Source organism: Myxine glutinosa, chromosome 5, assembly GCF_964187855.1.
Source record: "Myxine glutinosa chromosome 5, kmMyxGlut1.1, whole genome shotgun sequence".
In the NCBI taxonomy this organism is placed as follows: Eukaryota; Metazoa; Chordata; class Myxini; order Myxiniformes; family Myxinidae; genus Myxine; species Myxine glutinosa.
In genome coordinates this window covers 187,995,271-188,022,951 of record NC_136265.1, presented here as the reverse complement: position 1 = coordinate 188,022,951, position 27,681 = coordinate 187,995,271, and the positions used below count along the sequence as shown (strand labels likewise).

Sequence of the window (27,681 nt, the reverse complement as noted above, 5' to 3'; positions counted from 1 at the left end):
TGTGCTCAGGCATGGATGGCGGATCGGGCGGTCTACGAGACGGATCTTCATGGCTTCCCAGGGACTGCGGCTCAGCACGAAAGGGGAATGCCGATTGAAACTCGTGCTAAAGGGACGGGTTTTCCCTGATGTACACCTTATGGTTTTACCCGCATTATGTGCTGATATTCTGCTAGGACACGATTTTCTTAAGCTGCATGGACGTCTGGTAATGGAGTTCGGTGGGCCTGACACTCTTGTTGTGGGGCCGGACGACGCGCTAACGGTGTGCGCCCTAGCGCAAATGGACGTCCGGCCGCTTTCGCTGTTCCCCAATCTAACCTCCGACGGTACCCCCGTCGCGGTAAAATCGCGACGCTACTCTCGCGCGGACATGCAATTCATTGCGGACGAAACGGCTCAGCTCTTGAAGGACGGCATCATAGAACCTAGCAGGTCGCCGTGGCGCGCTCAGGTCTTAGTGGTGCGCAGCGAGGCCCATCGCAAACGCATGGTAATCGACTATTCCCAAACGATTAACCGCTTTACACAGCTGGATGCCTACCCCCTTCCGTGGATGGACGCGCTAGTGCAACAGGTATCCCAGTATTCAGTCTATAGTACTCTCGATCTCCGTAGTGCGTACCACCAGATCCCTATCTCTAGGGCGGATCGTATCTATACCGCTTTCGAGTCGGGGCAGCGGTTGTACCAATTTACACGATTGCCCTTTGGGGTGACGAACGGGGTCGCTTGTTTCCAGAGGGCCATGGATGACCTCGTTGCGCGGGAGCACTTAACCGATGTTTTCGTCTACCTCGATAACCTTACGGTTTGTGGATATGACCAAGGGCACCATGACGCTAATCTGAAGCGCTTCCTTGAGGTCGCGCAACGGTATCACTTAACTATGAACGAGGATAAGTGCCGATACTCCCTACGCACCATAGATCTTCTGGGGTACACCGTGACCCATGGCTCTGTCTCTCCGGATAAGGAACGTCTGCGACCTTTGCTCGACATGGCCCCTCCCTGCGATCGGGCGTCCCTGAAACGCGCCCTTGGGCTGTTCGCCCATTACTCCAAATGGGTGCAAAATTTCTCCGCGAAACTTCGCCCCCTTGTGGCCTGCGACACTTTTCCCCTGAGTTCGGCCGCATTGACGGCCTTTGAAGGTCTTAAGACCGACATCGCCCGAGCCGCCGTAGCGACCATCGACGAGAGCGGCTCGTTCGTCCTCGAAAGTGACGCCTCGGATCAGGCCATCGCGGCGACCCTCTCCCAAGGGGGACGTCCCGTGGCTTTCTTTTCACGGACTCTTACCTCCGCTGAGCGGAGGCACTCGTCCGTTGAAAAGGAAGCGTATGCGATCGTCGAGTCTATTCGGCGATGGCGCCCGTACCTACTCGGGCGGAGCTTCCAAATCATCACGGACCAGCAAAGCGTTGCGTTCATGTACGACACCTTACACGCCCAACGCATTAAGAACGAGAAAATCACTCGCTGGCGTATCGAACTCGCCGACTTCTGTTACACCATCAAATATCGCCCAGGGAAGGATAACCAGGCCGCCGATGCCTTATCACGCCCGACTACATGTGCTGGTATCACCTCGTTGGAGGGCCTACGGGTGCTGCATGCTACTGCGGGCCATCCCGGCGTAACGCGTTTCGCTCATTTCGTGCGGAGTGGGAATCTCCCTTACTCGATTGACGATATCCGCCGTATCTGTCGCGACTGCGCTATCTGCGCGGAAATCAAACCGCGTTTCTATAACCCTCCTATGGGGACTCTGGTGAAGGCTACACGCCCGTGGGAACGCTTGGCGATGGATTTCAAGGGCCCTTTGCCGGTGTCGAGCGGCTCTCGCTATCTGCTCACTATCGTTGATGAGTACTCACGATTCCCCTTTGCTTATATGTGCGCGGACATGACTGCTGCCACGGTGATGCGATGCTTACAGAACTTGTTCTCAATGTTCGGTTACCCGGCCTATGTCCATACCGACCGGGGTGCAGTCTTCTTGTCTCAGGAGGTGCGCGGCTATCTGCTCCAAAACAACATTGCGTCTAGTTACACCACGCCGTACAGACCCCAGGCTAATGGGCAGATCGAACGCTTCAACGGGATTATCTGGAGGGCCGTCATGCTCCATCTCCGGACCCACGGCCGGGGCCTCGATAAATGGGCTTGGTCGCTACCTGCGGCGTTGAACTCAATCCGGGCACTCCTGAGTACGGCAACTAACCAAACTCCCCACGAGCGACTTTTCCACCACCCCAGGAGCTCGGGGTGTATACGGTCTTTGCCCAGTTGGCTCACTGGGCCCGGGCCGGCCTACCTTAAACGGGCGGTTCGCGCGAGCAAGTACGACCCCCTTGTGGACAAAGTGCAGATTCTCCAGGCTAATCCTGAGCATGCTCGTGTGATGACGTCTGATGGTCGTGAGACTACTGTCTCCGTTCGTCATCTTGCCCCTTGCGGGGTCGACGACCTTAGTAGGGAATCGGACGAACCGGTCGAACCCATCTATGAGACTATGGCCTCTCCCGACGCTCCCATCGCCGACAGTCCACCGACCCTCCCCCCGTCGAGACTGCCCGGGTCCGACGACTTGGCGTTACCCCCTTCATCACCCGACCCTGTTGACGCCTCTGACACCGGGGATACAGGGTTACGTGACGCCGTACCCGGGGAGTTTCGAACGCGTGCTGGCAGAGAAATTCGCCGCCCGGCCCGCTACGGTTGGGCCGACTGATACTCCGCGCCCTATTCATGCTGACGCTCACTCGCTTTTAGCCACGCGGCCGTATAATTCTGACGGGGGGGGGTGAATGTAGTGAAATCGTATCCGTACTGAACCCGGGTGGGGATGCTCGCTGCTCGCTGTCATTGTTGTCACCGCTAGGGGCGTGACTATAAGACCCGTTGCTGTGTCAGTGCTCCGAGACTTCTCCCTTGTGACATGTTACATCGGTAGCCTCGTTTATGGTACGCCTTTATAGAATAACTAGCTTGCTTGCATTGACTGATATGAATGGCTTTATGAGATGTCGCATCGTATGCTTATTGTGTATTTCTACTTACAGGAATGATGTGATGATCTAAATGCAATTAAACCAAACCGTTGGACTAAAGTTGTGTGGACCTGAATGGTTTTCCACAACAGCCACATTTCCACCAGCAATTCCGCAACACCTCCATTTTTGGAGTCATGCCAGAACGTAAACATCACCCAGGCAAACCTGTTGGAGCAACCCAGTTTAGCTCCCAATCAATTGAAAGCACTAATGGCTTAAATGCTCAAGCATTAGCTCATAAATCAATTAAAAGCACTATGCGTAAAAATACTTTGCAGGATTCTTAAGGATCATTGCATTACATTGATGTCTTGTGCATAAAGTTGTTTTTAAATGGCGGCCATCTTGCATTTTCCCCACTCACAAAAGCATCACACAAATAGCCATGATTGTGATTGCCACTTGTTCGCTAAGAATGTAAAGTTGTCAAATCTATGTTCCCAAGCTGAACACATCTCTCACTGATAAGATTCCGTGTCTAATTGGCGGTTGCTGCTGGATACAGGGGTATCTGTGGCAGCCACCACGGTTGCTGCTGCTTCTTATTCCTCTTTTTCTTCTTGGTTACAGTGCTGGTAAAATATACAGTAAATGCTTCATAATTTTAAAACCCACCAAATCAAATTCAAATTTTTTAATAGGGTCCTGTGTAAACCACTCACAGCACCTTGAATACAGGACTGCCAATTCAAAAAGAGCAGGAATTTTTTTTCTTTTTTAGTTGCAGCGATCGCTCCTACAGTATAGCACACAACTACCGGGGACGCCTCTTCGTGGTGGTTGTACCTTCCATCATAAGTCGGGGGCCAACTCTACCCCATTCCTCCCAGCTGCCCGGATTCTTCAAGGCAGTGCGGTCATGGTCAGAGATCCGATCGGTCTCCATGGACCGGCCCTTTCCCTCTTGTCTCTCTCTCTCCCTCTTTCTTTCTCTCTCTCTAACTCTGTCGTGGTCCTGACTTTGTGAAGGTGGGGGTACACCATCCTGGATGTTGGGGGATCTCTGGGCCACCGGCTTGCTATACAACAACAACAACAACAACAACCACAACAGCAGTATAGCACATGGCAACCAAAACCCGTGTTTATTCACCGAGACAAATTCACCATGCATTCAAATTTAACATACTCAGAGCTTCAGGCAACTCATGATGACGATAGACATACAAAGACAAAATTTCACACAATTACATCATCAATTTGTGATGTTTCAAAATTTCATCATCAAAATTTCAATGAAAGAGAGTTTTGTTTACCTGTCAAAAGAATGTTGCTGATCAGAGATGTTGTTGGGGTTTTACCATTGTTGGTGGCGAAGAAATGTTGTGTCACGCATGCGACTAGATTCTGCAGATGTTAGTTGGATTTGGAGCCAACGTTGGAGTCGTGAATAAGAATGGGGACACACCGCTACACAACGCTGCCTGTGTTGGAGTGGCCCCGTGCTGTCGTTTCCTCATACAGAGGGGTATGTACAATAATGTCCCGACACCTTTATTGTTGCCAATTTGTTATTCTGCCATTTGCAAGTCAATATTTTTTGAAAAACTCCTCCCTTTTGAAAAAGAATTGATGTCAAACCCTCCCTGCACTTTCATTACATCTAAGCTAAACCTTACTGAAAAGTTTTCTTATAAATTCAGGCTGCAATCCAAAGAAGAAGAACAGCACAGGAGCTCTTCCTCTGGCCTTGGCAAAAGCTGCAGGCTACAGGGATGCAATGAAGGAAATCCGCAAGGGTGAACAGACATGGGGGAAAACGCCGCGGAACAAAGCGCCCGGCCCAGAAGCCATCCGACTCTTCGACTGGGCTTGGACTCATGCTGATGAAATCCAGGAGGCTCTAGAACTGACTCTAGATGATGAGGGAAATGTTCCAGAGGAGGATCTACTGACGGTGTTGGCTGGGGCACCTGTGGATGAGGCCGATGTCCAGTGTATCTTGCAGATCCATAGCAAAGAAGGATGCATTTGCCTGCAGGAATTTCTGAATGGAACTCGATATTTGACCAAAGCATATATGCCCCACCTGGATGCAGGTCGTCAACGGAAAAAAGGGAAAGGACAAAAGCAGAAGAAAGGGAAGGTGAGCAATTCAATTTACTTCTCATTATGAGGGGAAGAGTTCTCATTTTGACTTTGGCGTCTGTATGATCTTTAATGGATGTAGTTTTGACCCTTTAATTCCATTTCGGTTTAAATCATCGCAACATGTGCTAAGTTGGCAAAGACCAAAGCCACGCTGATTATTGAGCTAAGCATTGGAGTTACATTTAGGTTAACATTTCCATTTCCATTTCACTCCACCCCAATCCCTCCTCCTTCCAAATTTCCAGTTTTTCCTCCTGAGAGTTTCCTTCTGTATCTATCTTGTCCACTCCATGCAAGCTCTCCTGCCCTCATTCCTCCTCACACCCATTGTTTGTCCACCTCCATCTATCCTGGCCTTCGGCTCTGCTGTTAGTGTTTCCCCCCTCTCCCTGCTGTTCCTTTTGTTCTGTTGTGTCCTGATCCGTTCAGTCTACCAGTACTTGCTCTTCCACGAGCCTCGACTATGTATACAATATATATATATATATTGTTGCGGAAATGAGGATTGTGTTTTTTTATTGTGTGTATTATTATTATTGCTTTATTCTGAGCCCTCCTTGCTCCAGTGTGTATAAAGGTCAAAAGGGCGTCCCGGTAGTTAATTCCATAAAGCATGCATTGAAGGACACTATAATATCCCTGTGTAGTGAAATTATACCAAGGTGAACCCAGGGTGTGCTCGCTACGGAAGGGGCGTCTATAAGACCCGGGACAACCGGGGCGCGCGGACACTCCAGCGGAACTCACTGTGACATAGTCCTGTAGTTTGAATGGTATGTACGCCCCTAAATGCTGCGCTGACTGTCCTCTCTGTTGGACCATTGTTATATTGAATCAACCATTGCTGCTCATGAAATACTCTGATTTTAATGCCTGTTGCATGCATGTATTCTTACAGGATGTACTACAGATCTAAATGATATTAAACCTACCCAGAGGTCAAGTCGTGTCTGAGCTTGATTTTCACGACATTCTGTTCAGTAGTTTATATCCTTATTATGTGTTTTGGGGTAAGGCCTTGTCTTCCATTAAAATGACACTCCATTGCACCAAGTGAAATAGATAGATTCCCTTCATTCCCATTCCCAAAACCTCCATTTCCCCTTTCGTCATGGCCAAGCCTCAATCTGCCAATTACATCCCCTCCAAGTCTCCATTGCCAACTGCACTGGGCAGTTGGCCAGTTTGTTACAGCTGTGGGTTGTTTTTGCCCCAAAGCCGCCATTGAACATGTGCTCGGGTTGGGGAAGAAAGGCGTGCCCGCCCGTCGTCATCAAGGGCGGAGCCAGAGGGTCGCGCGACCAACCAGGGCCGAGGTGAGCACACCGATGGGCGTGTCCTAAAAGCCGGCGGCTTAATCGCCGGAGGCGCTATAAAGGCGCGCGCGCAAGAAGTTGCGTAAAGAGGTCCATGACAAAAAGAGGTCCATGACAAGGAGAGGTCCATGGCGTAGAGAGGTCCATGACAAAGAAAGGTCCATGACAAGAGCAGAGCTGAGTTGTGTCGTTTTGGAAAGAGCTGGGTTGGTCGTCAGTGGTTGCGTTGAGTGGTCAATGGTTGCGTTGAGTTGTCGGTGGTGAGGAGTGATTGAACCAAGAGGAAGAGTTGGACCAAGAGAGAGAGAAAGAGTGGTTGGACCAAGAAAGAGAGAGGAGAGAACCCGTCACGCCAGACCCCCCACCAGCGCGTCGGCTCCACCAAGCAGCTCCGACCCGTGATCCCACGCACACGACAGGATCGGTGGCATCAGCGGCCGTCGAGGTCCAGCCCGACGTCCCGTGTGGGATCAAGCTCCAGGCACACACCTCCTTCCAGCCAATCCTGCCTGCAATTTCCCCATTCGTGTACGTGAGTTTGTTCTGTTTGTTCTGTCCTGGGTATTTAATTAAGTTTGTATAAGCTAGTATTAGTAATTTTCACTGTGTCTCTAAAAGCTTCTGTATATTATTTTCTTATCTTTCCTTCTCCTTGGTTATTTTGAGCCTGTACATAGTAAATAAATTTAGTAGTATTTTCCACCTTTTGCCTTCGTCTTCCTCTTCTTCACATCCATGTCGTCTTTGTCTTTTCCCTCATTGAATAGCTGTGGCGCGATACGGCCAACGTTCAGGGAATCGGGTTTAGTCGGGGAAAAACTGTTCGGCCGCGGCGCCTCCGCTCGGCAAACAACATCTTATCTGCAGACCGTAACAATATATATATATATATATATATATATATATATATATATATATATATATATATATGTCACGTGAAAAAGTAAGTACACCCCATGTAAAGTTTTGACTTTTTCAACATATGTCAACATACAGCTATTTGATCTTCATTTCAACAATATTGATAGATAAATGTGATATAATATAACAAATATCATGAAACATTTACATTTTGTAGTCCATTGTATAATTTAAATAAACATAAATGCAAATTTCACATGTGGTAAAAGTAAGTACACCCTTACATTTATCACTACTTCAAATACCTAAAATTAGAATCAGGTGCACCAGCTCAGGTGCAAATGATTAGAACATCGTTAGAGAGCATCTTGGAGGAACCTCTCTTATTTAAACCTCATACATTTAGTTTGGTTTGCTCATTGTTGTTGAAGTGTGCGGCGTCACCATGCCTAGATCAAAAGAGCTCCCTGAGGCCTTCAGAAAGAAGGTTATAAAATGCCGACGAGTCTGGGAAGGGATTTAAAAAGATCTCCAAACAATTTGAAATCAATCATTCGACTGTCTGGAAGATCATCTACAAGTGGAGAAGATTCCAAACAACTGCCAACTTGTTCAGGCCAGGCCACCCCAGCAAGTTCAGCCCGAGAGCAGACCGCAAGATGCTGAAAGAAGTCTTAGAACCGCAGAATGTCATCACGGGACCTACAGGTAGCTCTTGCCACTGTTGATGTCAAAGTGCACGAGTCCACCATTAGAAAGAGGCTGCACAAATTTGATCCACATGGGAGGTGTGCCAGGAGGAAACCTTTGCTGTCCAGAAAGAACATCAGGGCAAGACTAAAGTTTGGTAATGAACACCTCGGCAAAGACCAGCACTTCTGGAACAATGTGCTCTGGACAGATGAGTCAAAGGTAGAGCTATTTGGCCACAGTACCAGAAGACATGTTTGGCGAAAACCAAAGACAGCATTTGACCACAAGAATCTGATACCAACTGTAAAGCATGGTGGTGGAAATATTATGGTTTGGGGCAGCTTTGCTGCATCAGGGCCTGGGCAGCTCACCATCAGAGAATCCACTATGAATTCTTCATTGTAGCAGAGGGTGCTTGAGGATAATGTGAGGCCATTTGCCAGAAAGTTGAAGCTCAACCGAAGGTGGACCTTGCAACATGACAATGACCCTAAACATACCAGTAAATCCACCAAGGAATGGCTGAAAAGAAAGAAATGGAGGGTTCTGGAATGGCCAAGTCAAAGCCCGGATCTAAATCCCATCGAGATGTTGTGGGGGGGATTTGAAACGAGCTGTGCATGCAAGAAACCCCTCAAACATCGCATGGCTGAAAGAATTCTGCATGGAGGAGTGGGCAAAAATTTCTCCCAGTCGATGTCAGAGACTGGTAGACAGTTGTAAGAAACGCCTACTTGAGGTTGTTTCTGCCAAAGGGGGCAATACCACCTATTAGAGCCAAGGGTGTACTTACTTTTTCCACATGCAAAATTTGCATTTATGTTTATTTAAATTATACAATGGACTACAAAATGTAAATGTTTCATGATATTTGTTATATTATATCACCTTTATCTTTCAATATTGTTGAAATGAAGATCAAATAGCTGTATGTTGAAATATGTTGAAAAAGTCAAAACTTTACATGGGGTGTACTGTACTTACTTTTTCACGTGACTGTCTATATATATATATATATATATATATATATATATATATATATATATATATATATATATATATATATATATATATATATATATATGCAATTCAGGCCTACTTGAACATTTGTAACCTGATGCCTGCCTTCCTATTTTCACCTTTCCACAAATCCAGATCCCATTGCCGATATGCATGTCATCAGCTGCGCTGACACCTCATGCATATTATGACCGTCTTCCAGGTTACTTCATCGAGTGTGGTCCTCACCCGCTGCACTTTTCCATCGTAGCTTCATGTGAAAAGTCCCTGCAGGATGACTCGGCATGGCACGTTGAACCACCACAGCCAACGTTCCTGGAAATGTCTACCGTCATGCGTGCAGGCCTTGTTGAAGCCTTACTCTTAGCCTTTACCAGAGGTGTGCCAGTTGATGTAATGGATCGCTACTTCAAAACTCCCTTGATGGTGGCCTGTTCACTGGGAAACAATGAACTTGCTCAGATGCTCATCCAATTGGGGTGAGATATTACTGCAGATAACCTTTTTGCCATTTACTGACTTTTTTTTTTAGTTTTATCTCTTATTGTCTTACAAGAATACTTCCTGGCATTTTGATTAACGTTCTGCTTTTCAGTTTGTGATCTATCCATTTCCAGGGCAAATATTAGTGCTCAGGACAACTTCGGATGGACACCACTGCACCACGCATGCCTGGCAGGTCAAGAAGAGGTCGCCAGCAGCCTGCTGATGGCTGGGGCTAATCCAAACAGTCCAAGCCTGGCGGGGGCCACACCACTCATGCGAGCTGTGCAGAGCGGCTGTGTAGGACTCGTGCGGCTATTACTGGAGAACAAGGTCGATGTGCAGGCTGTCAACCATGCAGGCGAGTTGAGCAGAGGCATTTCCTTTCTACAACACTCTAATTTCTTGTCTTCATTATTTATTTGAATTTATCTAGAATGCAAAGAAACTGCGTGGATGCATTGCTTATGACTACAAGAATAAATAGATCCAGGATATTAAAAGTGGACATGGAGGTAGTGATGGTGGTGGTGGAGTGTATGTGTGTGTGTGTGTGTGCGTGTGTGCATGCAGGACGCACAGCCCTTGATGTAGCCAATGCATATGCTGATACTCACATCATCAAAATGATCGAGGAATACATAGCAGCCATCCCTCCCCCAAAAGGTAAAGAAAAATACAAAGGCAACACTTGTACCTGGAAATGTTTCAGAAAAAGTAATTCACAATTAACAGTCATACACTGAAGTGGGGGAATGGAGAGGGTTGTGGGTAGCAGCGTAATGGAGAAAAAGAAAAAAAAACCACCTTTAGAGGCCATTTTTCCCCGCAAAGCGGGGGTTGGCCTTTTTCGGGAACCGTGGTTGTTGTTGTTTTTTGGTCCCCTTTTTGAAGCAATGTTTTACGGCCGGATGCCCTTCCTGACGCCAACCCTTTTTGCCGCCTTTAACGACAAACAGGGAATTACCAGTGAACTGGTACTCAATTAGCCGACCTCGGAAGGATGACAGGCTGAGTCAACCCCCCTGGTGTTAATTCAGCGATTGACCGGGATTCGAACCCAGGATCCTAGGATCCTAAGCCGGCACCCTAGCCGCTAGCCCAACACCAGGGTCTACACCAGTAGCAGCGTAATGGAGGAAGTCTGTTATTAATGCCTGGAAAATTATACATATGCTAATTCAGCACAATCACCTGGTGTTGGCTTAACAGTGAAATGCTTCCAGAAATGATGGAACCAACCCACCACAGTCTGCACATGAACCATCACCATGCCTCAACTTCACAATTCATTCCCAGGATTTCCATCGCAATTTGTTGTCAAGTTTCATTGTCTTGTGTAACAGATTTCAAGCTTACTACTGAGATGTTCCTTTATCTCGGTTATCTCAGGTGATTGATAGACCCATAGCTGCCCAAATACCTGAGAGCGCATTACCCGAGCAATCTTTCACCTGTGGGATGTACATGATCTGGGAGGGGGTGCATTGAACCGGGATGAGCTCCTCCGCCATCGAACCACTCTACTTTGTCATGTTAGGGAACCCTTTTGATGGTGTTTTAATTCATGATAAATTCTTACTTTTACATGGAATAACTTTCATGTTTGAGTGTTTAATATGGTCAAATAAACAAACTGTCAAATACATCCTTCATTGTTTGGGGGGAAAAAATTCGAAACAATTTAAAACAAATCTCATCATTTTCATTTTGGATTTTCAAACAAGGATTCAAACAAGCCTCAGTGTGCCGCCAGTCACATGACATGTGTGTGGTTAAATTGATCGTGAGCCATTTTAGTAAAGTTTTGTATTATTGCTTTTTGAATGTAGCCTACTATGCATGCCCCTGTCGCTTCGCTGATGGGTTTAAACAAAAGACTTCTTGTATGTCTATCTGTGAACATATTGTATGTCTTTCTGTGAACATATTGTATGTCTTTCTGTGAACATATTGTATGTCTTTCTGTGAACATATTGTATGTCTTTCTGTGAACATATTGTATGTCTATCTGTGAACATATTGTATGTCTTTCTGTGAACATATTGTATGTCTTTCTGTTAACATATTGTATGTCTATCTGTGAACATATTGTATGTCTTTCTGTGAACATATTGTATGTCTATCTGTGAACATATTGTATGTCTATCTGTGAACATATTGTATGTCTATCTGTGAACATATTGTATGTCTATCTGTGAACATATTGTATGTCTATCTGTGAACATATTGTATGTCTATCTGTGAACATATTGTTTGTCTATCTGTGAACATATTGTATGTCTTTCTGTGAACGTATTGTATGTCTATCTGTGAACATATTGTATGTCTATCTGTGAACATATTGTATGTCTATCTGTGAACATATTGTATGTCTATCTGTGAACATATATTGTAAGTGCTTCACAAACCTATTGTATATCTATCTGTGAACATATTGTATGTCAATCTGTGAACATATTGCATGTCTATCTGTGAACATATTGGATGTACTTCACAAACCTATTGTATATTGTTGCGGATATGAGGACTGTATTTTTTTGATTGTGTGTATTATTATTATTGCTTGAGTCTGTGCCTCCTGCCTCCGGAGCTGTGTAAAGGTCAAAGGGCATCCCATAATTAGTCCATAAAGCATCCACACCACAGCTAATCATAGAATACCCCTGTTCGATAGCTTATATCTTATTATGTGTTTTAGGGTAAGGCTGTGTCTCCCATTAATTGAAATACTCCATTGCACCAGTGAAAGAGATAGATTCCCTTCATTCCCACTCCCAAAACTTCCATTCCCCCTTTTCGTCAATTGCCATTCGCATTGCCAACCAACAATTGCCGCCATTGGCCACGAGGCAGGGTTGGGGAAGAAAGGCGGGTCCCCACCTCGTCATAGAGGGGAGGAGTGAGTCAGCCCCACTCAACCAACCACGAACAAGGGGTTGGACTTGGAGAGGGTGTGGAGAGAAACATCGAGGAGGTTCGCGAAGGTTGAGGGGCGGGGCCTATATAACCCGCAGGCAGGGCGTTTCCAAAAAGAGATGAGCTTTTACAGAGAGACGAGAGGGAGTCCAAGCGGTTGAGTCCAAGAGAGGCGCTTTGAGTTGAGTCCGAGAGAAGTCCAGAGTTGAGCTGCAGCTTGAGCCACCGAAACTGCATTTACTGCAGCTCGAGCCACCGAAACTGCATTTACTGCAGCTCGAGCCACCGAAACTGCATTTACTGCAGCTGGAGCCACCGAAACTGCAGCCACAGCAGCGTGAGGCCTGGACGGCAGTTTGGAGCAGGGCCGCGAAGGGGCGGCGGCTGTCCAACGAGTCGATCGGTTGCAGGACCAGTTGGACCTCCCTATCCCGCCAGCCATCCATCTCCCGCCAGTCCTATCATCATTCCCCGCGTGAGTCTGTCCTTGTTTGTTCTGTCCCTGGGTTAATTAAGACTGTAGGTAAGCTAGCGTTACACTGTGTATCTAATATCTTCTGTAAATAAACGTGACTGCTTTCTTCCTGCTTATATGTGTAAATAATAAATCCAATTACTCTTCTGTACGTCTTCTTCCTCTTTGTATTCGGTCGCTTTAGAGTTTTCCATATTGAGCAGCTGCGGTGCGATACGGCCAATGTTTGGGTGGAATCGGGTTCTAGTCGGGGAATAACTGTTCGGTCGCGGTAATACCACCGCTCGGTAAAATAACATCCTTTAACCGCGTCCGTAACAATTGGTGTCGGGGAGTGAGATACGAGGCCCGAAGCACGCTTAACGCGCTCAAAATTACGAGCTGCTGAAAAATTGTGTTTTAAAGAAAAACCCGAATTTTGAAATCGCGCCATGGCTGGTCAAGGCGATCGAATGCCGGTGGGTGAGCTAGAGGAGGGGTTAGGAGTAACCCAGGATCAGAGGGACGAAGTAGAGGAGAACATTGGCAATGTGGTTGAGGGAGTATCAGACGCACAAAATGGCGTCCTCGCGCACGTGGGTATAGCGGCACCAAATCTAGCCGCGCCCGTGACTGTAGCAGCGCCGCTGGGGAATTCGGACCTTTTTATGTTACAAATGGGGGCCCTTATGGACAGGCTAGAAGCAAAAATGGATGCTCAGGGTGAGCGAATGGGACAAATGGGGAACCGGATGGATGCTCAGAGTGAGCAAATGGGGGCAATGAGGGACGAATTGGGGGGCAAAATGGGCGAAATGGGGGGCGAATGGGGGGCAAAATGGGAGAAATGGGGGAACGGCTAGAAGCTAAATTTGAGGGCTTAGACAATAATTTTAAGGGATTAGACAAGAAATTTGGGAAGTTAGACGACAAATTTGAGGGGTTAGACAACGGGATAAAAGAGGTAAAGAATGGGTTAACGGGGGTGGAAAATAGAATGGCTGCCCAGGAGAATCAGTTAGAGGGGGTGAAAAATGGGTTAATGGGGTTAGAAAATAGGATGGAAGACAAATTGCGGGAAATAGGGGAGCAATCCGCCCGCGAAATCGAACAGATGGGGAACCAGATAGAGGAGGTGAAAATCGGGTTAGAAAGTAAATTGGATGCTCAGAGGGATGAATTGGGACAGATGAGGGTAGCATCTACAAAAGAGAGGGAGGAGATGAAAGAGGAGATACAACGAGGTGTAAGTGAGGAGGTCTCGGGGGTACGCGAGGAGGTAAAGCGAGGTGAAAAGCGTATAGAGAAAGAGGTGAGGAATAATACGGCTAGGTTACAGGGGGGAATAGAGGGTCTGACGAAGGGAGTAGAACAGCTGACAGTGGGACAAAAGGAACTAGTGGACCAAGTGGAAAAGAACACTCTAATAATCGGGGGGTTAAAAGCGACATAAAAAGACATCAAGAACGAATTAATAGCGACAAAGAAGGAATGTCAGATGGTGCATGAGGGGTTGACGAAGAGGTTGGACGAGGTGACAGAAGTAATGGAGACGAAGGACCGGAAGGGGAGGACGCACATAGAAACGGTTAAGGTGGCGTTAGAGGAAGAGATAGAGGGGGCGCACCGGGAAATGAAGGAGGTAAAGGAAAAATTAGAGGAGGTGGAAGAGGGGGTGATTGAAATTAAGAAAAGACGGAGGGAAACTAAAAAGGAGATAAAGGAGGAGGTGATGGAATATGTACAAGGTCGGTGCTCAAATCGTGATGGTGTGCTCGCTAACCAAATAAAGAGTTTGCAGGTGGCAGAGGAGGTGCGACGACGAGGTGCCAAGGTGAGTGGCGATATACGCGGAAATGTATATGATGTGAGGGGAACTTCAGTCGGTTTGGGGGTTGATTTGGACCCGGGTGTTCGTGAGAGGCCGCTGGTGAGGTGTATGACTGGTCCGGAGTGTGTGGAAAGAGGAGGTGTACAAGGAGGTCTGGCTATGGGGAGTGAGGGGGGTGCTGGTGAGCAAGAATGTGCGGGTATGGAGTGGGTAGCGGGTTGCGGCAGGGCGACCCAGGCATCGACACCACGGGGGGTAGTGTTTGGAGGGACGGGGGATGCGCGGGAGCCCCCCGGGAATAGCGTACTGTGGGAGCCCGAGCGGTTTGGTCCCGCGTTGATCCCGCAGGGAGTGACGCGCGGGGTCCGACCTTCGGGCACCCACAAAGTCCCACTCGCGCCGTATGATGGCAAGAGTGATTTGAGGGCGTACCTGGCACAGTTTGAGTACGTGTGTAAAGGCAACGGTTGGAATCCGGACGAAGGTGGAGTACACCTGGTAGGGGCACTGCGCGGTGCGGCGGCGGAGGTGCTGACAGCTTTACCACCGGGTGCTCTCACCCTGCCAGCTCTCCGTGCGGCTTTAATTAACCGTTTCGGTATTGAGCAGCAAAGCGAGCTTGTTAAAGCTCAACTTGCGCAGCGTAAACGCAAGCCCCAGGAGACCATCGGGGAACTTGCTCACGATATTCGCCGCGCGGTAGGGATTGCACACGCGGACATGGCAGCGAGTTCCCAGGAAAGCCTGGCGCTGGATCACTTTATTCAGGCCCTTCCGGATCTGGAGCTCCGACAACAGCTCGCCATGTGGCGCCCGCAGACCATGAGTCAGGCGGCCGACGCTGCAGCCCGTTGGGAAGCAGCGAGGCCCCTGGCCCGGGGAGGCGAGCGCCATGCAGTGGCGGTGCGTCAGGTGGGGCCCGAGATGGGGGGCGGCCCCCTAAGGGGGCCCGCCCCCGACGGGGGCCCTGACCTGGAGAGCATGGTTCGGAGGCTGGTGGATCGGCGTCTGGCGGGACCTGGACCATGGCAGGCGGCCCTAGTGGTGGCCCCCGGTAGTCCCCGACAGAGTACCCCAATTCGGACATACAGGGGGGGGAATTTGGAATACCGGAGGCAAGCACCTTACCAGGTGAGGTGCTATAATTGTGCTCGGATGGGTCACCGTGCGTGGGAGTGTCGAGCTCCGCGCCGGGACGTTCCCCGCCAACCGATGCCCTCAACTCCGCCCCGTATCGATCGGCCTAGCCGACCTCAGACACCCCCCCGCCAGGGCCCGGGAAACTAGAACGTGCCGGGCATGCAGGGCGGTGTTCGGCAGTAGGGGATGGGGAGAAGCCCTCGTTGACGCGACAGGTCATTCATTGTGGCCAAATTGGAACGGGTAGTTTGACAATTCGGTGCAAAATTGCCGGCGTGGGGGTAGACGCCGTGGTGGACACGGGAGCCAGCACCACGATCATCAGCCCCGTGGTCCTTAATTCGAGTGCAGACGGCTGGGGTAAAATCCAGCGTCTGGAAAATCATAGCTTGCAGCTGGCTACCGGGACAACGGCTCCGATCATAGGGCGTGGTTTTGTGACCCTCCAGTTGGGATCGGTAAAGCAAGAGATAGAGGTTTGGGTGGCGGAGGTGTGCGACCCGTGCTTAATAGGGTTGGATTTGTTGACTGCCGGCGCTTGTAAAATCGACTTGGGCCGGGGGATCCTGCAATGGGGGGTGGAGGAGCTACCATTGGAGGGGGTGAGCACGACCGAGAGGGTGGAGCTGGAGGCTCCTGAGGCCGTGACCATCCCTCCGGGGGCCGAGGCCGTAGTGCCGGCCCGATGGTTAGCCCGCCCGACATGGCAGGAATCCTGCGGCCTGGTCGAACCGGTGGCAGCGCGATCCATACCTGGTTTAATCGTGGGCCGCACCCTTGTAAAAACGGACGGGCCGGTAGTGGCCGTCCGAGTAATTAATATTAGCACAGAACCACGCACTATATGGAGGGGCACGAAGATAGCTGGCTGCACCCCAGTTAGAGAAGTCGCGTCAGTGAGGGGCGAGAACGTCCAGCCGAGCCGGCCCCAGGGGGAGCCTTCAATAAGTTCTAGGAATTGGCCCGATCCCATTTGCGAGATGGTAAATCGTAGTAGTGTAGAGTTGGGAGGTACCCAGAGGGAGGCCTTACACAAACTGGTTGGGTCCCATTTGGACCTCTTCTCCTTGTCCACCGAGGATATTGGACGTACGGGCCTGGTGAAACATCAGATCCACACCGGTGAGGCCCGGCCTATTCGTCAGGCCGCCCGACGGCTCCCTTGGAGCAAGAGGGCGGAAGCTGACGAGCAGGTTGAAAAAATGCTCGACGCAGGTGTGATCGAGCCCTCGGGAAGTCCTTGGATGTCACCTGTTGTGCTGGTCAAAAAGAAGGATGGGACCACGCGGTTCTGCGTGGACTATCGCCAGCTAAACAACGTGACACTCAAGGACTCATATCCCCTGCCAAGGATTGATGACACCCTCGATGCCGTTCCGGGCTCAAATTGGTTCACAACTTTGGACCTCAAGAGTGGGTATTGGCAGGTGGAGATGGATCGGACAGGGAAGGAGAAAACGGCATTTTCCACAGGTAAGGGGCTGTATCAGTTCACTGTGATGCCGTTTGGTTTGTGTAACGCCCCCGCCACCTTTGAGAGATTAATGGAGCATGTGCTAGGCGGCATGCCATGGCAATCATGCCTGGTATACCTGGATGACGTCCTGGTACATGCCAAGACCTTCCCCCAGGCGTTAGCTAATTTGGACCAGGTGTTCGGGTGCCTCAGACAGGCAGGGTTAAAGCTGAACCCGAGTAAGTGCACTTTGTTTGCAAGAGAGGTGACCTATCTCGGTCACGTGATCGGCTGCGAGGGGGTAAAAACGGACCCAGACAAAATTAAAGCGATAGAGGAGTGGCTCGCACCACGTACCATCAAAGAGGTGCGGGGATTCTTAGGACTCTGCTCCTACTACCGGCGCTTTGTGGCGAAATTTGCGGAGTTGGCCCGTCCCCTCCACCGGCCTACGGAGAAGGGGACGCGATTTAATTGGATGCGGGAGTGCCACGAGGCCTTCCAAAAGTTGAAGGGGTGTTTAACATCCGCACCCCTTCTAGCTTACCCCACTAGCAACGGGGCATTTACCCTGGACACGGATGCGAGCCAGGAAGGATTGGGCGCAGTTTTGTCTCAGACACAGGAGGGCGTGGAGAGAGTGATCGGTTTCTATAGTCGGGCCTTAAGTAGGCCCGAGCGAAATTATTGTGTCACTCGCAAAGAGTTATTGGCTATGCTGGCTGCCATGAACCATTTCCACCCGTACCTGTACGGGCAGAAATTTTCGGTTCGAACTGACCATTCCTCCCTGCAATGGCTCCTTCGGTTCAAGGAACCGGAGGGCCAAATTGCAAGGTGGTTGGAAAAGTTGCAGCAGTACGATTTCAATGTGACCCATAGGGCCGGGAAGGCCCATGGTAATGCGGACGCACTCTCTCGGCGTCCTTGTCTGGGGGAAAACTGCAAATTTTGTGCGAGACACGAGGAGAGGGAGCAATTGGGCGATTCTGCCCCGATTCTCGTCGTCCGGGCAACCCGGGTGAGAGGGCCAATTTTGCCACTAACCGCGGACGAGGAATTTGGAGAATTGGCTTGGAGCACGGCCCAGCAGGAGGATCCTGTCCTGGGGCCGGTGTTCAATTGGGTCAAATTGGGGCAAAGACCAAAGGGGGAAGAGGTCACCCCCCTCGGGGCGCAAACAAAGGCGTATTGGGCTCAGTGGCAGACCCTGGAGTTGAAAGGCAACATCTTATATCGCAAGTGGGTGGAGGTTCCCTCTGATAGAACTTCCTGGCTGGTGATAGTCCCTGACAAATTCAAGAACGTCATATTACAACAGGTGCATGGTACCCGCTCCGGCGGCCATTTGGGCAGGACAAAGACAATATCTCGGGTCCGCCGGAGGTTCTATTGGGTGAATATGGGGCGTGACATACAGGACTGGTGTCGGAGATGCGACGCCTGTTCTGCCAAAAAGGGACCAGCACGGAGGATGAGGGCCCCCCTTCAATTACATCAGGTGGGGGCCCCCCTTGAGCGGGTGGCTATGGATATTCTAGGACCGCTGCCCCGCACCCGCCAAGGTAATAAGTATATCCTCGTTGTAATGGACTATTTCACCAAGTGGCCGGAGGCCTATGCCCTCCCCAACCAAGAAGCCGGGGTTGTGGCGCAGGCCTTCGTAGAAGGATTTGTATGTCGGCACAGGATTCCACAGGAGCTGCACACCGATCAGGGACGAAATTTTGAGAGTCAATTATTAAAAGATGTGTGCAGACTCCTGTCAATTCGGAAAACCAGAACCACGCCCTTGTGGCCACAATCTGACGGGATGGTGGAAAGGTTCAATCGAACACTGATCCAACAACTGGCATTGTTCACCACCACCCGTCAGGATGACTGGGACGAACATCTCCCGTACCTGTTGATGGCCTACCGAACTAGCCAGCATGGGGCCACCGCATGCAGTCCAGCGTTGCTTATGTATGGGCGGGAGTTACGGGCTCCCGCCGACTTGCTACGCGGTCCCGTGCCAGACACCACGGACACACCGCCGAGGGAGGGTTACGCACGTCACTTGGAGGAAGGCATGGAGCGGGTCCATGCCTTCGCCCGCCGCCAGCTCCATCTGGCGGGGGCCAAGATGAAGCGCAGGTATGACGACCAGAGCCAGGGGAGTCAATACGCTCCGGGGATGAAGATTTGGTTCTTTAATCCCCGGAGGCGGAAGGGCAGGTGCCCAAAACTCACCTCACCCTGGCAAGGCCCGGGAGTCATCCTGTTGCAAATCTGTGACGTGGTCATTAAGATCAAAATGGGGCCACGGGCCCCCCCTCGGATCGTCCATGCCGACCGGATAAGACCTTATGCCGGCGAGCAGGCGCCCTCATGGATCGCCTCGGCTCTAGATGCCGAGGCAGGACCCAGTACCTCTTGCGACGGGGGCTCGTAGCGTCAGAGGACTGGGGGGATGGTAGTGGGAAATGCCCCATGTGATGGGATGGCCAATCCACCATCCCTCACAGCGGGGGGCAAAGGAGCACTAGCTTAAGGGGTTGATGGCAGTGTAAGCTCGCCGAGGGAGGGTTTGGATAATGTGTAGGGCCCTAGAGATTGACATTAGGTAACGTTAAGGTTAGTTAGTGACAAAGATACCTGTAGTGGGGACGCAGGTAGATTAGAGTGGATGATAATGACGAGGGAGCGCAATAGTTTAAAGGGACGACTGGGAAGCGCAAGTTTCAGAGGGGAGTAGTTGGATGAGATGATGCCGTGTGAGTGTTGGAGGTGTATAGAAGTGTATTGAGCAGTGTGTAAGGAACAGGTGTGATTGAACAGGTGTGATTGCACAGGTGTGCAACTGAACAGGTGTATGGAGCAGTGTAGGAGGGAGTAGTGGTGATTGCGTGTGGTGTTGACCAAATGGTCCAGGAAGAGGAGGAGGGTGCAGGTGGCACCAGGTGATTGCACAGGTGTGCAACAACAGGTGTATGTGGCTATGTGGAATAAATGGTAGTGTGGAATATCTGGAGTATTGGAATGGATGGTCGTGGAGTGAGTATGGTGGAAACTATGGAGTGGAGTGGATGGTGCGAAGGTGTGAATGGGGGAAGGATGGACCCCCATCACGAATACCCGGGGCGGGCAGTGTAAGTGTTAGGTAGAGGGTATAGGTAAATTGTGGTTGGATATTGGCATCTGTGGTGCGAGGTGAAAGAATGGTATTTGGATGGGTGCATTAGTGTTGTGGAAATGGCTGGGCGTGTAGCCTGTTAGTGTGTGTAGTTGGTTGGGCACTCCACCACTGTGAGGATGTCGGCCAGGTGAGGCCGCAGGTGGGCTCTGGGAGCCGGTAGAGTTGTGTGGATGGGGCCCGAGGATCCGGAGGACGGACCCGGGTAGCCCAGTGCCAGAGGGCACCAAGGGGTGACAGAGCCAGGAGGGGCCTTCCCCAGTAGATAGGTTAGGTTAAGGAGCAGGTAAGCTCGGGTGGCAACTGCAGTGGTGGAGGTGTGCAGGTGGGTAGACCTGCTGGGAGAGCTACACGTCACAGCCCAGAAATTGTGCAAGGGCACCGGGAGATGAATCGGGGGAGTGAGACCCCAAATTGAGAAGCACCACAGTTTGGTCAATGGGAATTGGTTATTAGAACCCATAGTGTAAGTGGCCAATGGATTGGCAGGGCAAGACCCCGGGTAGTGTAAAGTGTGTTAATGTCATTTAGAGGATAGTTAGGATTGAAGTCTCCTCGCACCATCTGCATCCACTCACCTGAGGTGACAGGTACTCCACACCATGCCAGGTTGTTTGATTATTTTATGATGCAAATGTTTTGGATTGTGAGACACATCATGACGTGGGTGTGACATTGTGCTGATGTTCCATCTCTTCCTCCTTATGAGGATTGATGACGAATTTGGGTGATGGCAAATTTTGAAGTAGAGGGATTGTAGTGACGAATTTGGTATGGGAAATATGGGGAAGACGGAAGGTAGCGACGGATTGGTAAATGTGTAGATTTTTGTACATATGGGGTAAGGGCAAGGGTAGTGTAGGTGACAGGGGGGTGACGTACGGTAGGGACGAGCTTTCTCACTTCGCTCTCCGTACGCCTTTCGCCTTGCATTGCCTTATTGATGTGTACCCTTGTGACCTTACCCCTCGCTCGTTTGTCTCTTTTGTCTCCCACATGACCTGTGCGCCATTGGGCGCCGAGGGGAGCGTGCGTGAGTCCTCCATTGTGCGCCCGGAATTCCCAGAACCAGCTGTCTGCATCGATGCACCACATGATGGACCACATGCCTGTGGCCGAGCTCCACGTATGGACCCCATCGGTTGGGGCATGGCCCCTCTGCTGGAACCGGCCATGAGGGCCCGAAATCTTGCTGGCGGACCTTGATCACAGGGCACCGATGCCCCGCAGGTGAACCACACATAGTCAGCCCCTGTGGGCCATAAATAAAATAAAAACGGACACATTGGGTGCAAGTTTTAATACAAATAGGCCGCCAGTAAGAAAATGAAAGAAAGACAACAACTGGAAGACAATAATAATAACCAGCAGAGGGAGCCGAAGAGCAAGAGATCACCTGCAGGGTTAGGGGTTGTTGAGTATATTTTCATGCATTGAACACTGATGAACTGTGGTGACTGCACCGATTGGTGCTTGAGGGTGTGTTGGTGCGTTTTTGGGTGCTTTCATGGTGCATTGATGCAGAGCAGACTGTCTCCCCCCCAGAAAGAACAATTACAGGTCCTGGGTTAGTTTTGTAAATAAAAGCAGAGTCAGTGTAAATAATGCTCCCCACCGTCAATGTATAGTTTGAAGACCATTCCGCAATTCGGTTAACTGTGGGCGTAAGTCTGTTAGGCAGGGTGCAATGGAGCAGCGGGACACATTTATTTATGTTTTAAAACTGTCGCACTCAGGGTCAGGTTAAAAGTAGAGGGAACTACACCTACGTGTCACACTAAATAAAAGTTGTAGGCCCGGGACGTGCCTAAGAGGAGGAGGGTGCAGTGTTGTGGATATGAGGACTGTATTTTTTTGATTGTGTGTATTATTATTATTGCTTGAGTCTGTGCCTCCTGCCTCCGGAGCTGTGTAAAGGTCAAAGGGCGTCCCATAATTAGTCCATAAAGCATCCACACCACAGCTAATCATAGAATACCCCTGTTCAATAGCTTATATCTTATTATGTGTTTTAGGGTAAGGCTGTGTCTCCCATTAATTGAAATACTCCATTGCACCAGTGAAAGAGATAGATTCCCTTCATTCCCACTCCCAAAACTTCCATTCCCCCTTTTCGTCAATTGCCATTCGCATTGCCAACCAACAATTGCCGCCATTGGCCACGAGGCAGGGTTGGGGAAGAAAGGCGGGTCCCCACCTCGTCATAGAGGGGAGGAGTGAGTCAGCCCCACTCAACCAACCACGAACAAGGGGTTGGACTTGGAGAGGGTGTGGAGAGAAACATCGAGGAGGTTCGCGAAGGTTGAGGGGCGGGGCCTATATAACCCGCAGGCAGGGCGTTTCCAAAAAGAGATGAGCTTTTACAGAGAGACGAGAGGGAGTCCAAGCGGTTGAGTCCAAGAGAGGCGCTTTGAGTTGAGTCCGAGAGAAGTCCAGAGTTGAGCTGCAGCTCGAGCCACCGAAACTGCATTTACTGCAGCTCGAGCCACCGAAACTGCATTTACTGCAGCTCGAGCCACCGAAACTGCATTTACTGCAGCTGGAGCCACCGAAACTGCAGCCACAGCAGCGTGAGGCCTGGACGGCAGTTTGGAGCAGGGCCGCGAAGGGGCGGCGGCTGCCCAACGAGTCGATCGGTTGCAGGACCAGTTGGACCTCCCTATCCCGCCAGCCATCCATCTCCCGCTAGTCCTATCATCATTCCCCACATGAGTCTGTCCTTGTTTGTTCTGTCCCTGGGTTAATTAAGACTGTAGGTAAGCTAGCGTTGCACTGTGTATCTAATATCTTCTGTAAATAAACGTGACTGCTTTCTTCCTGCTTATATGTGTAAATAATAAATCCAATTACTCTTCTGTACGTCTTCTTCCTCTTTGTATTCGGTCGCTTTAGAGTTTTCCATATTGAGCAGCTGCGGTGCGATACGGCCAACGTTTGGGTGGAATCGGGTTCTAGTCAGGGAATAACTGTTCAGTCGCGGTAATACCACCGCTCGGTAAAATAACATCCTTTAACCGCGTCCGTAACAATATCTATCTGTGAACATATTGGATGTCTATCTGTGAACATATTGGATGTACTTCACAAACATATTGTACATGTATCTGTGAACATATTGTATGTCTATCTGTGAACATATTGGATGTCTATCTGTGAATCTCAATGAGGATGTAAAATGGAGAGAAACGCGTGAAAAATGGACCTTTTATAACACAGTTGTTGCTGCTGTCATCGTGGCTGTGGTTGTTGTTGTTTGTGTGCTCCCTCCATGTACTATTATATATATTTCTATATCTTTGAGAAGTATTACTTTATATAATTTTGTGTGCTCCTTCTATGTTTCCCAGACACTAATCCTACGATAGCAGGAACCCTTTAGAATGAAGCGTGACACACACACACACACACACACACACACACACACACACACACACACACACACACACACACACACACACTTATTTTAGTAATAGATGATGATGTCTCTTATTTATTTATTTATTTATTTTGTATACAAGATTGAGGCTCGTGTAAGAGCTAACATTAATTACAAAAAAAAAATCGACACATAAAACATACAAAGGGAGCAGGAGACAAGATGTGGAGAATGTGGGAAGCACACAGGTACAACAGTAGAGAACAGGGACATCGGGAGATCTGTGGGAGGGGGAGAGGACTTGTGGGGAGGTGGCAAGGAAAACATCAAGGTTTTGGATGGGGGAAGATAAGACATGGTGGTGAACAGCTGTTTAAAAGACCTGGAGGGAGGAGTGGGATTGAAGAGAGTGTGGGAGTTTGTTCCATAGGCGGGAGAAAAGAGAAATGAAAGAGTGAAGGTGAGCAGAGAGTCTTGATTTTGGCAGTTAAACCATAAGAGGGTTGCTGGCAGATCTTGTGCGACCTGTTGTAAATATCAGAGTTACAACATTGGCTCAGATCATGAGTTTAATCTCAATCGATCCCTAACAATACCTGTAAAGAGAACCAGCGAACATCATATCAATATTCAGCATACATCTGAACTAGTAATGAGTTTACAGATGAGCACAAGCAAGCCGTAACAAAGTGGCGGTACATACCATCTATTTATGCACCAGCATAGCATACAGTAAATTTCTCAGGCATGATCATAGCGCTGAAGGACCGAGTTCTTATGACGGCCGCGTAGCGGACAAAAGACGCATGACACCTGGGTTCAGACGTTAGACAGAATTTCATGACATTCTCCCCGGCGTTAAATATACACTACCCCTAGGGGTGAAAGCAAGCGGAATTGCAGTATAGAAAACGTCAGTTAGCAAAAGGGTACATAGAGTAGCAATGCATGTCAGTCCCAGCCGTAGCGATCAGGGCGGCGAATTTCTCTTCTGGCGCATGTTCGGTAAGCATCGGGAGCTTCAACCGTGAGACCAAATTCCCCCACGTCGAAATAACCGCCTATCTCGGGAGACGGCGGCGGCGGCTCAGGGCCGACCGGATCGGGTGTGTGCGGGAGCGGAGTTGATGGTGAATGCCCCATCAACGGGTCCCCCTGGCTGAGTTCCGGCTGAACGGTATCCTCGTACGGAGAAAGATGACGCACCGAGACTGTAGACTCGCGTCCATTTGGCAGCAGCACTTGAGTGTGCTCGGGATTGGCTTGGAGAATGTGAACCTTGTCGACAAGCGGGTCATATTTACTTTGACAAACAACGCGTTTGAGGAGAAGCCGGTCCGGACTCAGCTAGCCAGCCCGGCAAAGGTTGAACAACACCAGAACTGCGCGAGTAACGAAACAGACGATCATGAGGAGTTTGATTAGTAGCTGTGAATAATAAAGTCCTGATCGAGTTTAACGCCCCGTGCACCATCCAGGTCCATCAGTCCAGTCCTAGTCCGTGAGACTTAAGGCCCAGAGTAATGGCCTTCCATATAATGCCATTAAATCTTTCCACCTGACAGTTCGCCTGTGGCCTGTACGGGGTAGTATAGCTTGAAGCTATATTGTGCTGAAGCAAAAAGGTCCTCACATCCTGGGACAGAAACACAGCACCTCGATCGGTGTGTATGTAAGCCGGATTCCCAAACATGGAGAACAAAATCTGCAGTCACCGGATAACCGTCGCAGCGGACATATCATTGCATGGGAAAGCAAAAGGGAATCTGGAGAACTCGTCAACTATCGTGAGGAGATAGCAAGAGCTATCCGAGGCCGGTAGGCTAGGACTAGCAGGGAGACACGAAGCCGGTAGAGGCCCTTTAAAGTCCGTTGCCAATCTCTCCCAAGGCCGAGTAGCCTGAATCGGCGTACCCATCGGTGGTTTGTAGAAACGAGGTTTGAGTTCAGCACAAATGGAGCAAGTGCGACACAGCTGCTGAATGTCCTCAGCAGAGTAGGGCAAATTGTGACTGTGCACATAATGAACGAAACGTGTCACTCCGGGATGTCATGACGTTTCATGAAGAACATGCAGATCCTCAAAGGAGGTGAGACTCACACACACCGAAGGGCGTGATAATGCGTCTGCAGCGAGATTATCCTGCCCTGGGCGATACTTAATAGTGTAGCAAAAATCGGCTCGCTCTATCCGCCAGCGAGTGATCTTTTCGTTCTTAATGCGTTGACATGGCACATGTCGTACATGAACGTGATGCTTTGCTGATCAGTAATGACCTCAAAACATTTGCCAAGCAGTTAGGGTCTCCAACTCCTAATAGACTCAATGATGGCGTACGCTTCCTTCTCGACAGACGAATGACGTTTCTCCGCCGAGGAGAGAGTCCTTGAAAAGAAGGCTACAGGTCGCCCCCCTTGAGAGAGCGTGGCAGCTATCGCGTAGTCTGACACATCGCTTTCCAAAACAAAGGGTTGACTGTCATCGATAGATGACACAGCGGCGCCAGCTATGTTGGCCTTCAGGCCATGGAAAGCGGCCTTGGCGGCATGACCCATGGGGAACACTTTGCAATCTACAAGTGGGCGGAGCTTTTCAGAAAAATTTTGGACCCACTTCGAGTAATGTGCAAATAGTCCGAGGTCACGCTTCAACAAAGCGCGATCATGTGGTGGGGCCATGTCGAGCAAAGGCCGCAGCCACTCCTTGTCTGGAGTGATAGTGCCCTAGGTCACGGTGTACCCCGGGAGATCTATCGTTCGGGCAGAATAGCGACATTTAGCCTCGTTCAGAGTTAGCCGATACGTGCACGCAACCTAGAGGAAACGCTGCAAATTAGCATCATGATGGGCCTGATCGTACCCACAAACTGTTAGATTGTCCAGGTAAACAAAGACATCGGTTAAGTGATCCTTTGCGATTATGTCATCTATGGCCCTTTGAAAGCATGCCACCCCGTTTGTGACCCCAAAAGGTAATCGAGTGAACTGGTACAACCTCTGTCCGGATTCAAACCTGGTGTAGATGCGATCGGCCTCCGCAATAGGGATCTGATGATACGCACTGCGGAGATCTAATGTGCTGTAGATCGAGTACTGTGCCACCTGCCGAACCAGGGAATCCAATCCCGAGAGTGAGTAGGCATCCAATTGCGTAAACCGATTAATCGTCTGCGAGTAGTCGATTACCATGCATTTGCGATGATTGTCTGTCTGGACTACCAGAACTTGAGCCCTCCAAGGTGATCGACTAGGTTCGATTATACCTTCCTTTAGAAGTCGGCTTGTTTCCTCCGCTATAAATTGTGTGTCAGCCCGCGAGTATCGTCGCGATTTAACGGCAACGGGGTGCAGTCAGGAGTCAAATTTGGAAAGAGCATCAGGGGTTCAATTTCCATCCTGGCCAGAGCACACACAGAGAGAGTATTGTCACCTCCAAATTCCATTTCCAACCGTCCATGTCGACGGAGAAAATCGTGACCTCGTAGCACTTCTGCACATGACATTGGTAAAACCATTAAATGCACATCCGGAAACATTCGGCCATTGATCACTAGCTTCAGCCAGCATTCACCTTTGGTACGCAGCCAAAGAGCTTGGGAAGCCATGAAAATCCTGCGCGTTGTCCCGAGAATCGGCCAGCCATGCTTCTGGACGAGCCGCAAGTCAACATAGCTATCAGTAGAGCCCGTGTCGATCAAGGCGTTGACCATCTGTCCCTCAATCATGACTGGAATAACAGCGTTGGTTAACCCGGGTGGCCCTGTAGTTGTCGAAACATCCAGAGGTGGCGATCGAGCAAAGCGCGCG

At 49.7% G+C, this 27,681-nt stretch overlaps 1 protein-coding gene across 1 annotated transcript in view; it reads left to right on the top strand.

The window, feature by feature from the left end:
* ANKEF1 (ankyrin repeat and EF-hand domain containing 1) overlaps positions 1–27,681 on the top strand; it is a 48,170-nt gene that overhangs the window by 14,391 nt on the left and 6,098 nt on the right. Inside the window, exons 6-10 of the mRNA XM_078779270.1 lie at positions 4,404–4,527; positions 4,703–5,145; positions 9,176–9,519; positions 9,658–9,884; positions 10,097–10,189. Of these exons, the coding sequence (XP_078635396.1) occupies positions 4,404–4,527; positions 4,703–5,145; positions 9,176–9,519; positions 9,658–9,884; positions 10,097–10,189 (1,231 nt within the window). The remainder of the gene's footprint in view (positions 1–4,403; positions 4,528–4,702; positions 5,146–9,175; positions 9,520–9,657; positions 9,885–10,096; positions 10,190–27,681) is intronic.